The sequence below is a fragment of the Diorhabda sublineata genome, chromosome 6 (genome assembly GCF_026230105.1).
Source record: "Diorhabda sublineata isolate icDioSubl1.1 chromosome 6, icDioSubl1.1, whole genome shotgun sequence".
Taxonomy (NCBI): domain Eukaryota; kingdom Metazoa; phylum Arthropoda; class Insecta; order Coleoptera; family Chrysomelidae; genus Diorhabda; species Diorhabda sublineata.
The window spans coordinates 16,074,865-16,090,046 of NC_079479.1; the positions used below are offsets into that span (position 1 = coordinate 16,074,865).

Below are 15,182 nucleotides of genomic sequence, written 5' to 3' on the forward strand. Positions count from 1 at the left end.
TACTAGGATTAAAATAAGCAAATGGAATATTACCAGTTATTACAGGGACGACTAAACATGAAATTGTATATTCATGATCATTAACGCAAGAATAAAGAGAAATAGAACATTTTTTATTTATATAAGATACAGATTTACCTATTCCAGAAATTGAGACATTGGTAGGTAACAATGGTATATTTAGTAAACTACACAGCCTTTCAGTTATTATATTGGATTGAGCTCCACAATCCAGCAGTGCTCTTATTTGATGAAAATTGCCTTGGTTGTCTTTAATTTGACATGAGACGGTAGATAACAGTGAATTGACGAAAGCTTCCGCTTTTAAAATCGTGTTTGAATTATTGTGGTTTACAACTACATTCATCGAAGTTGTTGGTTCATTAGAAGGATTATTTGCCGGGGGTACTACATTATATTATTTGTGAAGCAGTGTATTGTGCTTTCTTTTGCATATTGTACATTTGCCGTGTTTACAATTTTGTTTATCATGACCTGCAAGTAAACAATTTTCGCATAAGTGCAAATTTTTAATTTTATGAATTCTTGTATCAACATTGAAAGCTAAAACCTGAGGACACTTATAAATTGTATGCGCTTGTTTACAATAATTACAGGACAATGATTTATTTGTTGATAAAAGCATATGTACTGGATTGTTCTTATTCTTACTTAAACTGCCTATGGATTTAGTTGATTGTTGAGACTCGTCCAAATATTGTAAAATGTCAGATTTGTCTTTCAAGAAATTCATAAATTCGTCCAAAGTTGGTAATTCAGAATGATATTTCATTTCTTTCCAGTCACGAATCGTATTTTTGTCCAATTTATTGGACACAATATGAATAATAAAGGAGTCGTATAAAATATGTTTAGTTAACTTTAAGCCTTCTAGCGATGTTAAATGTTTAGAAATTTCATCTAATAACTTACGGAATTGTATATAATTTTCTCTAACAATATTTTACACACTTAGAATAAACTTGAAATGGCTATCGATTAAGAAATGTTTTTTATCAAATCTTTCACCTAAAAGGTTCCAAGCTCTTTCAAATGGTTTGTCTGTACTGTCTAAACCTTCAATAAATCGAGAAGCGTACCCTTCTAGAGACGCCTTTAAAAACTGAAATTTCTGATTCTCATTCAAATTTGTATTGTCATATATGATAGTTTTAAAATTGGTTTTAAATTGAAGCCAATGATGAAACTCTCCATCAAAGCTAGGTAATTTTAACTTTGGTAATAAAACATTCTGAAGAGGATCAAAATTATTCGACGAAATGTTGTTAACTTAATTTGAATTTTGTTCAACGCTTGTATCTAGACGTGGTTGTAAAGTTTGTATAAATTGTTTCAAAAAATCAAAAGCAGCATAATATCTATCTTGAAATGTATCGCGTTCATTGAATTGTTCATCTAAGTCATCCTCTTTACATTCAGACTCTATAATCGATTAGATTTTGTCAAATTCATCTAATAAATTTAAGTGATTGTCGTATCGCATTTGTATTTCATTAAATCCTGGAACTGATTCGTTAATTTTATCTATGAATTTTTCTAATAATGTAAGTTTTTGTATAATTGTACCTCTTTTACGGTATAAAATTGTGAGGTCAATATTCTCTATTGGGGGCATTATTGCAGTTTAAATTGTAATTTATTATCAAAAAATAACCTACGACAGAAAATTGCACCTTAATTGTGATGAAATAGCTACTTCAATTGCTTAACATTGATTGTACCTTCTTACTAGGCTTAAAATTGTAAGTAAAGTAGTAATTTGTATCTTTTAAAATAATTGCATGTGATTTTTATAAATCAATCTAATGAAATTGTATTATAAATTGCCTAGACTGAATAGAAAATAAATTGTATTATTATAAGCTGTTCAATTGAAAATTGTAAGAAAAATACGTCGCATATCTTGTTGCGATGTAAAATAACGCTAAAATTGTCTTAACACCTTTAAATTGTAATTTTTATTGAAATAATTGAATCAATTTTCAATAGTTTATTGAAGAGTTTCGACCATTTTCTGATTAAATAGAACAAATGATCCTAAGATAAAGGAGAAAAAATAGAATAAAATAGGAATTATATGGAAAAAGTACCTGAATTGCAGTCGTTCAGTCAGTTAGTCACTATCGCTTATCGATATTTTTCTTCGCCTCTTCTCTGGGCCACTGGACACACTCGATTGTTTTTAAATTCCAGATAGTTTTTACACTGTTTAGATATTTTTCTATCTTATATTTATCTGGATCGAAGACCAAAATGTTTAAAATTCTTTGCTGGTTCAAATAAACTAATTGTTGATGTGTGGACTGTATTATTTATTAATAATATTAAAACATGTGTTAGTTGGGTTTTAATGGCGATATATCAACAACACATTTCTAATTAATACAAAAATAGAAAAAAACTTTATGTTGGGCGGCGTTGCCACGTTTTCGACTTATTTTAACATAATAAAAAATTATTTTAAAGATTAATTTTAACAATTAAATATGTGTTGAATTTCGAAATATTCCACCCAACCGGAACATATGAAACATCAAAATCTCCCATTCAATTCAATCTTTCGATTGGTTTATACCGTGGGGAAATCCGTCTACTAGTTTGCAAGTTAATTACCCATATAAAAAATGGCAGAAGTAGCATATATCTTTCATATTAATCATGTGTTGAATATCGAAATATTCCACCCAACCGGAACATATGAAACATCAAAATCTCCCATTCAATCCAATCTTTCGATTGGTTTATACCGTGTAGAAATCCGTCTACTAGTTTGCAAGTTAATTACCCATATAAAAAATGACAGAAGTAGCATATATATTTCATATTTATCATGTGTTGAATCTCGAAATATTCCACTTAACCTCAACATATCATATATCAAAATCTTGTTTTTGATTCAATATTTCGATCGGTTCAAACCTTGTGAAAATCCGTCTACTAAGTTTGGTAGTTAATCACTGATATACAAAATGACAGAAGTAGCATATATCCTTTGTTTAGGATTGATATTCTTTTACTTGAAATCAAACCCAATTTTACATCTACTAAAAATCAGCTATATTTTCTAAGGTTATAATCAAAACTGTATTAATAACATAACGTTACAAACTACTACGTTTCAGTACGGAAAACAATCGAATCTCTTTTTGCACTCGTTGTTCGCACTTTTTTAATACTTGGCCTCGCCAAGAAGCTCTTATTAAGCGGCGTTGCCGATACGCACTTTTCCGCAGGCATACTGGGGAAACTGAACATGCCCCCCGCCTTGAAAGAAGTTTCAACTGTTCAGTTCTATGGAATCAGAGTCTAGAGAAGTGGATTTTGCATAAAGAACGATGAGGCCAATTACACTTACGTAGTCATCACGAAAAGAGCAAAAAAAACACAGTTCATTAGTCTTTCACTACTCCTTGTCGTCAAGCGGCAACGGGCAGATCTTGGCAAAAGATCTTTTTACGTGGCCGTCGGTGGTACGGATTGTGGCTACTCCTGCTACGCCGTCTGCGCCGGGATGAATGGCTTCCACGCGTCCTAGTTTCCATTTCATTGGGAGTTGGTTGTGCTGCTTTAGCAGCACTAATGTGTTTGCCCTGAGCGAGTCGTAGTTAAATTTCCATTTGGTTCGCGTTTGTAATTCGCTCACATATTCCTTGTTCCATCTTTTCCAAAGGTGCTGTTTAACTTGGGCTAGATGCTGATACATGGATAACCGATTTCTCGGCAAGTGGGTTATGTTAGGCTCAGGAGCAGCATTTGATGATCGACCGATTAAGAAGTGTGATGGTGTTAAAGGATGAAGGTCATGAGGAGAGTCTGATAGGGGCGATAATGGTCGAGAATTTAGAATTGCTTCCACTTCGGTCAATATAGGATACAACTGTTCGAAAGTGAATGACAAATCTTTTGTAACACGTCTTAGATGATACTTAATACATTTAATTCCCGATTCCCAAAGTCCTCCAAAGTGAGGAAATCGCGGAGGTATAAACTTCCAAGTTATGTCATCAGCTTGAAAGGAGTTTGTTAAATTTGTTTCGTTATTAATAATAAACCTTCCCAGTTCCTTTAGGGCATTGTTGGCCCCTACTAAGTTTGTGCCGTTGTCACTGTAAATACAAGCGGGCTTGAGTCGTGAGACAAATCGTTTTAAAGCCAATAGAAAAGCATCCGTACTAAGATTACTCACCAACTCTGTATGTACTGCTTTCGTAACGCAACAAACAAAGAGGCATATGTAAGCTTTGGATACCTTGTATCCTCTTCCGGATTTATTTTTGATCAACATAGGTCCGGCATAATCAACGCCGACGAATTCAAACGGCATTATGGGTTGAGTTTGAGTGGGTTTATACCTAAAACATGGAATGCATTTTCGCACAACGTTTTTAACTAATGCGCGTCCGCCTACATCCAGAACCTTTCACGGAGCGTAACCAACGTGTGCTGCGGTCCAACGTGCATCAATCGTAAATGCGTGTTCCTTACTAGTAACTCGGCTAAATGACTTTTAGACGATAAAATTGCCGGGTGTTTTTTCTCAAAAGCAAATTTGGCATTGGTTAACCGTCCGCCAACTCGTAAAATGCCATCGCGGTCCAAAAACGGATTAAGACTAATAATTTTGCAGTCAGCGGCAGGTTTATTCTTGTTCAATTTGTTAATATCACGATGAAAGAATTCGCCTTGCGATAATTTTGTCAAACAGTTTAATGCACCGTCTAATTCAGAAACTTCCAATGGTCCACTATTACTTAGTTCAGGATTTCCCTTGGCCTTACAGTTTAAATAGAAACGTCTTATATATGCGGTGATTCGTTTGAGTTTATTTACGTCCGAAAAATGTTTAATAAAATCATTTTCTGAACACAAGATAAGTAAATTAACCTTTTGTTTACGAATATCGGGCAAATTTTCGTTTTTGTTAGGACATTCAGGCCAGCTCTCCTTTCTTTCTTTTAGAAATGGAGGCCCCTCCCACCACAGCGAATTAAACAATAAATTTCTGGGTTTTACACCTCTCGATACGAGGTCTGCGGGATTGCTTTTAGTCGGTACGTGACGCCAGCTATCAGCTGCCGACAAGTCTTGGATTTCGGCGACACGATTAGCAACGAAGGGCTTCAATTGATTGGGTGGATGCTTCAGCCATCCCAAAACTACCGTTGAATCTGACCAGTAAACGCACTGATCAATTTTTATACGCAATGACCTTTTGACTTCATTCGACAATCTGACTAAGGTTACGGCTGCCATTAACTCGAGTCGCGGCAGCGTAACGGTCTTTAACGGTGCGACCTTGGACTTTGCGCATAGAAGACTTGTAAACACTTCACCATTCGCGTCGATAGATCTCAGGTATACAGTGCTTTTCAGATAAAAGTATTCACCTTTAATAACTTTTGTAATACTGGTATTTAGAAAAAATCCAAAAACACGTCAATTTATGTTGGAAGGGGCAAGCATTATGGCTTATTTAAACTTACTGGAAAAGCCACCCCCTCACCCCTAGCAGCATCCCCTTTATTTTTTTTAATTACTTGTCATATTTTTTATGTAAAATTTGGATACTCCTCTTTGAGCTGATTTCAAAAATGTATAATACTTGTAGGTTAAAGTGGTTAGTTTATGAGATAAACAATTTTTCTTTTAAGAGCACAAATTTTACTTATTATTTACTTTCACCTTATTTGCCTGTACTAAAATGGGTTGTACAACAGTTCAAACTCTTTAATCTTTTTAACTGTGCTATTTATTATGAAGTTACAATAAGTGTTCAAAATGAGTACCATTCACTTCCGGACAATGGTATAATCTATTTTGAAATGCCTCTCTGACATTGCTTAATACGGCTGGATTTAATTGTCGACATTCATTTTCTATCCTCTCTCGTAAATCATCCAGAGATTCTGGTTGGGTAGCATAAACTTTTGTTTTTAAATACCCCCATAAAAAGAAGTCTAGGGGTGTTAAATCCGGTGACCTAGGTGGCCACACCATCATCTGCCCCCTTCTACCTATCCAACGAGCGGGGAATGTTTCGTTTAAAAATTGTCGGACAGGCATAGCATAGTGTGGGGGAGCTCCGTCTTGTTGAAATACCAGTAAATCTTCGGAAAGGTTATCATCATTTTCTATTATTGTTGTAATACGTGGGTGAACCCCTTCCCTGAGTAACTCAAGATATGATTCACCATTTAAATTTCCGTTGATGAAGAAAGGTCCGACAATGTGGTCACCTAGGATACCACACCAAACGTTTAACTTTTGGGGATGCTGTGTATGGAATTCACGCATAATATGTGGATCACTTTCAGCCCAATATCTACAATTATGCCTACTTACTAAGCCATTTAATGACCATGAGCATTCATCAGAAAAGCAAATATTGTTTAACAATTGTGGATTGTTATTGATAATTTGCGTCATTGATTCGCAAAACTCTAGACGACGATCAAAATCATCTTCATTCAACTCGTGCACCAACTTAACTTTGTATGGGTGGTACTTGAATTTATGTAGAACTCGGAAAACTGTAGAAGATGAAACACCGATCGCTCTACATATTGTTGACAACGATTGGGGTTGTTGAGCCTCTAAGCTGACTTGCCCTAAAATTGCCACTTGGATTGCTTCGTTATTTACGAGTCCCTCTCGCTTATGCACTTTATTGCAAACAGACCCTGTTGTGGTAAAGTTCTCCATCAGTTGAATTACATACTTATGAGTTGCATGTCTTCCGTCATGTAATTCGTTAAATATTCTAGCAGCAGCTCTTGCACAATTATTATTTTGGTAGTATAAACCTACAATTTCAATTCTTTCTTGCAAAGAGTAAACCATTTCAGAGAAACAAAATAAATAATGTATCAAATTACACTATCAATAGTGACTACAAATTCTAGTTGACAATGTCAAACTTTAATAAAAAGTAGAGTTTTTTGTTGTTTGCATTTTTTAAGTAGAATAAATAGCACAGTTAAAAAGATTAAAGAGTTTGAACTGTTGACGTGTTTTTGGATTTTTTCTAAATACCAGTATTACAAAAGTTATTAAAGGTGGATACTTTTATCTGAAAAGCACTGTATACAAGATCCGAATGTATCTTCGGACGCATCCAAAAATCCGTGCATTTCGATGCACCCTGGCATATAGCGCGTCTCGCGATGCTCAAGGAGTTTAGTACCGCCAAATCGGCCTTAAATTCACTCCAAAACCTTTCGATTTTCATTGGGACTACCTCGTCCCACGATAGCCTCTCCAGCCACAACTTTTGCAGCAATATTTTCATTAGAATGACACTTGGCGATAGGAGGCCCAAGGGGTCCCAAATTTGTGAGACGTTAGAAAGTATGCTTCGTTTAGAAACCTTGGTTTCAGATATGTCAGATATACTAAACACTAATTTATCGCCAGAAGGCTGCCACATAATGCCTAATGTTTTTGCATTTTCATACTCTCCAAAATTAATTACATGATGATTTTCAGTATTATCACCCACATATTTCAACACGTCTGGATTGTTCGAATAAAATTTTCGCAGTTGAAAACCACCTTGTTTTAATACGTTACTTATATCGAGACACATTTGAGCTGTTTCCTATAAATCATCCGCTCCGCTTAGGAGATCGTCAACATAAAAATCTAATAATCTAATAATTTCTGCTGCTTTTGGATATCTACATTCGTTTTCGATCTCCAGCTCAAATAAGCACCGTATTGCCAAATATGATGCCGCTGTTGTACCGTACGTTACGGTTTTTAATTCGTATGTAGTTAACGTATCACTCGGCTTTTGTCTCCATAAAATCCGCTGAAACCGGTGTTGCTCGGGCTCTATTAGAATCTGGCGATACATTTTTGTAATGTCCGCGCTTACTACCAATTCATGTTGCCTAAATCTTAACAAAATAGAAAAAAGAGTTTGTTGAAGGGTGGGACCGACATATTGTAAGTTATTAAGCGATAATCCGGAAGAAGTTGGCGACGACGACTCTAAGCTTCGTTGTCAAGCTATCATTTTTTATAACTCCATGGTGAGGCATATAGAAACTTTTGTCAGTTTCGGTATCCTGTATCCTACTCATATGGTTTAAATCCTTGTATTCGCGCATAAAATCGCCATATAATTTTTTCCAGCGTGCGTCCCCTTCTAATTTGCGTTCTAAAGACATGAATCGCTTTATTGCTATTTCCCGTGAGCTTCCTAGTTTTTCAGGATTCTCCTTAAACGGTAACGTTACTACAAAACGCCCGTCTTTATCTCGTTTAGTGTATCGCTTAAAATGCTCTTCACACGCATTTTCCTCATTCGACCTTGGTAACTTTAAGGGTGTTTCTTCCACTTCCCAAAACTTAGTCAAACATTTTTGAATATCCGTATCGACATTGTCATTTTGTATAAAGTTGCATGCGACCGAACTAGATTTTACGCCGATTGGACCTGATACTATCCAACCGAATTGAGTTTTTTGCAGTATGGGGTTGTTTCGGCCTAAAGGTATCTGCCCAGCACTGATGACCTCCCAGAATATGTCTGCTCCTATCAAAATTTCGATTTTGCTTGATTTGAAAAAGGTTGGGTCTGGTTGATTCAATTGACTCAGTGCCCGCATATTTTTAGAAAAATCATCTATAAGTTTTCTCAGCCCGCTAGCAGATTCCTTCATTACCGATTCACCGTTAAATAATGATTTGACATGATTGTGAATTAGCAACTAATTAGCAATTATCATACCGATCTAATAATGCATTCCACCCTACCTCATAGTTTGCCGTTGATATCTCTAGTGATTTTATGACGAGAGCCGCCTCTCCTTCTAGTGATGCTCTGAGATAGTGAAACTTTTGAATATTACTGACTGATTTATTTTTCATGAATTAACGAATAGAAAGTGTCTCTGAATTGTAGCCAGTTCTGATACACGCCACTGTATTTTGGAAGATTTATTGTTGGTAACCTAACATTATTTAATGATTGTAAATGCTCATTTGTTTGAATTTCGGGACTATTTTCCGAACTCCTTGTTGAATCACTCGGACTCGATTTAATTTCGTGTTCACGCAAAAATCGTTTTGCTAACGTTATTTGTTTAAAATATTCATCTTCGAATTTATGCCGTAATTCTAATTGATTATCTAAATCCGCAGCTTCCGTTAATTTTTCAATATTACCCTATATATCTTCGAACTCAAATTTAACCTCCTTTAAAGCTTCGACTCTTTCCACAATTTGCATTACATCATCCTCCGTAACTGTTTCTGAATTTAATAAATTACTTAAAACCTTTGAAAAATGTGTTATTTTTGACTTTATTGTACCTCTTTTTTTTATTGAAGTCGCTAATTCCGACAAGAAGCATATATATTTTATATTAAATATGTGTTGAATCTCGAAATATTCCACCCAACCGGAACATATGAAACATCAAAATCTCTCATTCAATTCAATCTTTCGATTGGTTTATACCGTGTGGAAATCCGTCTACTAGTTTGCAAGTTAATTACCCATATAAAAAATGGCAGAAGAAGCATATATCTTTCATATTTATCATGTGATGAATCTCGAAATATTCCACCTAATCCCAACATATCATGTATCAAAATCTTCTTTTTGATTCAATATTTCGATCGGTTCAAACCTTGTGAAAATCCGTCTACTAAGTTTGGTAGTTAATCACCGATATACAAAATGACAGAAGAAGCATATATCTTTCATATTAAAAATGTGTTGAATCTCGAAATATTCCACCCAACCCGAACATATGAAACATCAAAATCTCCCATTCAATTCAATCTTTCGATTGGTTTAAGCCGTGTGGAAATCCGTTTACTACTTTGCGAATTAATTACCCATATAAAAAATGGCAGAAGTAGCATATATCTTTCATGATAATCATGTGTTAAATCTGGAAATATTCCACCTAACCTCAACATATCATATATCCAAATCTTCTTTTTGATTTAATATTTCGATCGGTTCAAACCTTGTGAAAATCCGTCTACTAAGTTTGGTAGTTAATCACTGATATACAAAAAGGCAGAAGAAGCAAATATATTTTATATTAGTCATGTGTTGAATCTCGAAATATTCCACCCAAACCGAACATATGAAACATCAAAATCTCCCATTCAATTCAATCTTTCGATTGGTTTATGCCGTGTGGAAATCCGTCTACTAGTTTGCAAGTTAATTACCCATATAAAAAATGGCAGAAGTAGCATATATCTTTCATATTAATCATGTGTTGAATCTCGAAATATTCCTCCCAACCGGAACATATGAAACATCAAAATCTCCCATTCAATTCAATCTTTCGATTGGTTTATACCGTGTGGAAATCCGTTTACTATTTTGCGAGTTAATGACCGATATAAAAAATGCCAGAAGAAGAATATATCTTTCATATTGAATATGTGTTGAATCTCGAAATATTCCACCTAGCCTCAACATATCATATATCAAAATCTTGTTCTTGATTCAATATTTCGATCGGTTCAAACCTTGTGAAAATCCGTCTACTAAGTTTGGTAGTTAATCACCGAAGTAGATGAGCAACGTATGTCTGACTACAGAAATAGGGAAAACCGTGTGTTAGAGAGAGAGCAGCGAGACAATGTGTAAGAGAGAGAGACTTCGTTTTTGCGCATGCGTAAAGTTATATATTCGTTGCGATGATAACAGCGGGAGCGCTGATATACCAGGTCGGTTAAAAGTCTTTGGATTTTAAAAAATTATATATACCATTATTATTCGCTAATCTTGTAACATAAAAGTATAACGTATTAATAAAAAGAGATTTTTTGTCAATGTAAGGTATCACGCACGTAATCAAGACAGATTCGTTGCGATGATAACAGCGGGAGCGCTGATATACCAGGTCGGTTAAAAGTCTTTGGGTTTTTTAAAAATTATATATTCCGTTATTAATGTGATTGGAAATTAGTTTTTTGAGGATAGCAGAAGAGTGAAGATCATCTTAATCATTATATTAGCTGCAGTACTATGTCCAGTACTATGCGTTGTCGACCAACAGTATGCTATGAAGTATTTACACCGGTTCGGGTACGCAAATGAAAATGATTTGACTAAACTTGAGGATTATTTGTTGAGTTTTCAAGAAAGATATAATATCTCTGCAACGGGAGATTTAGATGAAAATACAATTCAACTTCTAAATAGACCAAGATGTAATGTGAGTGAAGCAGCTTCCGACGATGATCATTCTTTTAGAGTTAAATCAAAATGGTCAAAATTTGATTTGATATGGTATTTCCCTCAGGCAACTCCAGAATATCTTAAAGTAACCAAAAAGGCTTTTGAAGTGTGGAGTAACAGTTCAAAGTTTAAATTTGAAATAATACACAAAATACGGCCTTATGCTCCCGATATATCTATTACAGTTGTACGGGGAAAGCACTATTTTCGAGCAAATTGCCAAGGTAGAGGTGAGTGCTCCAGTACATTTGATGGCCCCGGAAAGGTGTTGGCACATGCTTATTTCCCAAAAGGCAACAGTTGTATAGAGCTTCATATTGATGCTGATGAGAAGTGGGATTTAAGTTTGGATGGATCAAGTTCAGAAGATCAGACTAGCCTACTTATGGTATTAATTCATGAAATTGGGCATATTTTAGGAATTGCTCACAGTGATATTGAGACAGCAATAATGTATCCATGGTATCAATTCAACATTGCTCCTAAATTGGATGAGGATGATAAAATGGCCCTTGAAGCTCTTTATGGACCAATCAATACATATGTAAATAATCCTTTCAAACCCACATCAGCGCTGCCACCGACTACAAAGACACTTGCACATCAACCAAATGAATCGGATAAAAATTTATGCGTCATAACACCGGAGTATATGTTCATTGCCATGGCTGGTGAATTTGAAAATTACCATTTATATATTATTAATGAAAATTCCTTATGGAAAATTGATTTGAACTCGAAACTTATTCCCTCGCAACCAGAAATACTCGATGATTATTTACCTGAAGAAGTGGGTCCCATAATTCAGATTTTTCAAAGTTCTTCAGATAATTTAATAGCAGTCAATGACCGTAAATACTATGTAGCAGATTTTCCCGCTCTACAAATACTTGAGGAAAATAATTTAATTATACCTAAGAATTCTCAAATAAACACAATGTTTCAAAGCAATCATGGGAAAATATATGTATTTTATAATAACAGTAATTATATTGAATTTGACAAGAACTTGAAAACTGTTCGGAATAGAGGACAAATAAAAGATATTTTCCCTGGACTACCCACAGATGTTACAGGAGCATTCCAGTATATTGACGGACACATGTACTTTTTCAAAAACACCACATACTACAAATATAATGAGTTTACCAAAAAACTTGTTGCAGCCGGACCCTTTAATTGGAACGTGTTCGATATTCCATGTCCAAATAGAAACCTTTTAAATCATCTCAAAATTTTATTAACAAAAATAATTTCTTTTTATCAATGATGTTGTATATTTTAAATAAACTCTTATTAAATTTTTTTTTTTTTTTTGGAAATTCCCGAACGCCAATCTTAAGATAACTTTTACCTATTAATAAGAAATTTTTTGATAACGCAGGAAATTGATAAGAATATTTCTAAACCAAATGGACCACATGTACAGGAAATAGTGAAAATGTATTAGAATATTCGGAAACCATATGGACCACATTTACAGGAAATTACAAAATTACAAAATTGTCGCAAATAAAATATTTTTTCTAGAACATTCTATCACAATCGTAAGGAGATAGTGACATGAGTATAAATAAGATGTTGCATTGTGTTGGAGTCGGTCTCTTCCACTGCCAGCAAGAGAAACCAGCTCTGAAGAACAAATACTAGTATCTGTTAAAATTGTGCCTTAACAAAAAATGTAAGTATTTTTTTTTCTTGTGGGTTACGCGCTCTCTCTCTTTTCAGATGGATTTAAAAAAAATTAACGCAACGTCTCTAATTACAGAGAGAAAACCAATAACAAAAGTACAAGATCTACCTTTGAATACTCTGAGGGCTATAAAGAAGGCAAAAATAGTCAATTCCAAATTCGGAGAATCAGTTTTATTGGATTTAGATACAGAAGTAGTGTTTTTACCGCAAAGAGTCACAAGTGTCTACAAACCAGTCATTGAAGAATTTGAAAAGGAAAAATACGGAATTATATTCAAGGGATTAGTGGATGTTGGAAAAAATCAACGGCTAGCGTCATTTGAAATTGAGGAACTATAGACGTGCCTAAGACACACAAAGAGAGAGAGAGAGAGAGAGAGAGAGAGAGAGAGAGAGAGAGAGAGAGGTGAGTACCATGAATATTGTAAAAAAATCTGAAAATTTACTGCAAGTCATTAAAAATGTCAGAAAAATATTGTTTGATAAGATAACGGATAGAGATGTGGAAATTTGGTTGAATCGATTGAAAAAACAAATTAAAGTATGTAATTTGACAATTAAAAAAGGAGGACTGCATGTAGGTACAATTAGGAAATTACAAACATACATAGGACATTTCAAACATTTTAAACAACTTATTTCAAATAGGAATATAGGTATGGGGCTGAATAATAAACTGAAAAATAGGGTTAAATGGGAAAATGTAGCTTCTGCATTTACAAGAAGAATTAAAGCCGGACTTATAGTAAATTTATATCATAAGGACTTAACGCAATTTTTAAATGATTGTCAAATAATTTTTAAAAATAAAATAAGGGAAATTTTTAGGAAAAAATATTCTTTTGTTAAAGTTTATGTTTGTTTTTGTGGAGAGTTCATTAAAAAATCTGGTGAAAATGAAATTTCTAGTTTCCATTATTTTATGACTAAAAATTCTATTATCGATGTATCGACCGATATAGAGCGATGGTTTTTCGAGAACGTCAAAGATAAAATTAATTTTAAATTATCAGAATTTCAAGAGAGGGACTCTGGTTTTGCATCAAGTAAAATTATTTCTTTAGAAGTAAATATCAATAAATTTGAAATTGGAAACGGCTCATCTTATATTAAACTTCCAGAACCTATTCAAAAAAAGCGAGGGTGCATAAACATTAAAAATTCTGACCAAACATGTTTTTATTGGTCAATTGTTAGTGCTTTGTACCCAGCCAAAAATCATAAAGAATTCACTTCCTCATATCCATATTATAGCACAGTCTTCTATACACAAGACTTGGAAGCTCCGATGCCCCTGCATCAAATTTCAAAGTTTGAAAAATCTAATAACATTTCCGTCAATGTCTATGCCTTGGATTTAATTGAAATAAATAATAAAAAACCATTTTACAAAGTATATCCAGTAAGACTTGCTAAATCAATACACGAGAAACATGTAAATCTTTTATTAATTCAAAATACATATTTTCCAAAGCTAAACGATTATGAAGCACCTCCTATAGATAATGACAATTCAGAAATCACATATCACTACTGCTGGATCAAAGATTTGCCACGTTTAATTAATAGTCAGTTAAGTAAAACTACATATAAAAAATTTATTTGCAATCGCTGCATAAATTATTTCAGTAGTGAAAGTAAATTGAATGTCCACTTGAAATTATGCTCTGAATTAAATAATTATAAAATGTCTTTTGCAAAATATGAATCTGTTAGTTTTAGAAATTATATATATAAACAAACTACGCCTTTTGTAGTTTATGCCGACTTTGAGTGCATGCTAGAACAATTTACAGATAAAACACAGCTTCATAATAAGACAAATAAATATCAAAAACATATAGCATATAGTGCTGGTTACTATGTAAAATGTAGCTACAACGAAGACTTGAGTTTTTTCAAGAGCTACAGAGGTAGAGATTGCATGGATTGGTTTGCAAATGAATTATCGAATTTAGCTGAAAGTATTAAATCAGAAATTAAAACTATTACACCTATGGAAGAAAAACCAAATTTACGTGTGACAACAATGTGTCACATATGTGAACAGGGTTTTCATTGTTAGAGATCACGATCATTTTACGGGGAAGTTTAGAAATTTTGCACATCAAGCATGCAATTTAAATTTCAAAAAACTGTTTGTTGTACCTACAGTTTTCCATAACTTAAGTAACTACGATAGCCATTTCATCATTTCGGAATTAAGTAAAAGAGGAAACATCAGTTTACTCCCCATCAATAAAGAAAAATA

The 15,182-nt window shown here is 34.0% G+C and overlaps 2 protein-coding genes across 2 annotated transcripts; one reads left to right on the forward strand and one right to left on the reverse strand.

Moving 5' to 3' along the window:
* Positions 1-7,976: 7,976 nt before the first annotated feature.
* LOC130445812 (uncharacterized) lies at positions 7,977-8,687 on the reverse strand. Its single transcript, XM_056781696.1, has one exon. It carries the CDS (start codon positions 8,685-8,687, stop codon positions 7,977-7,979), a length of 711 nt encoding a protein of 236 aa, XP_056637674.1.
* Positions 8,688-11,023: 2,336 nt separating this feature from the next.
* Positions 11,024-13,270, forward strand: LOC130445813 (matrix metalloproteinase-16-like). The gene is made up of 3 exons (XM_056781697.1): positions 11,024-11,083; positions 11,301-11,907; positions 13,005-13,270. Exons 1-3 carry the CDS (start codon positions 11,024-11,026, stop codon positions 13,268-13,270), a joined length of 933 nt encoding a protein of 310 aa, XP_056637675.1.
* The last annotated feature ends 1,912 nt before the right edge of the window (positions 13,271-15,182 follow it).

Coding starts and splice junctions, on each gene's coding strand:
- LOC130445813 (XM_056781697.1), top strand. CDS start 11,024: ATGTCCAGTACTATGCGTTGTCGACCAACAGTATGCTATGAAGTATTT. Junction 11,084..11,300: donor AAGTATTTACACCGGTTCGG/GTACGCAAATGA, acceptor TATTTCCCTCAG/GCAACTCCAGAATATCTTAA. Junction 11,908..13,004: donor TATGTTCATTGCCATGGCTG/GTGAATTTGAAA, acceptor CTCTAATTACAG/AGAGAAAACCAATAACAAAA.
- LOC130445812 (XM_056781696.1), bottom strand. CDS start 8,687: ATGAAGGAATCTGCTAGCGGGCTGAGAAAACTTATAGATGATTTTTCT.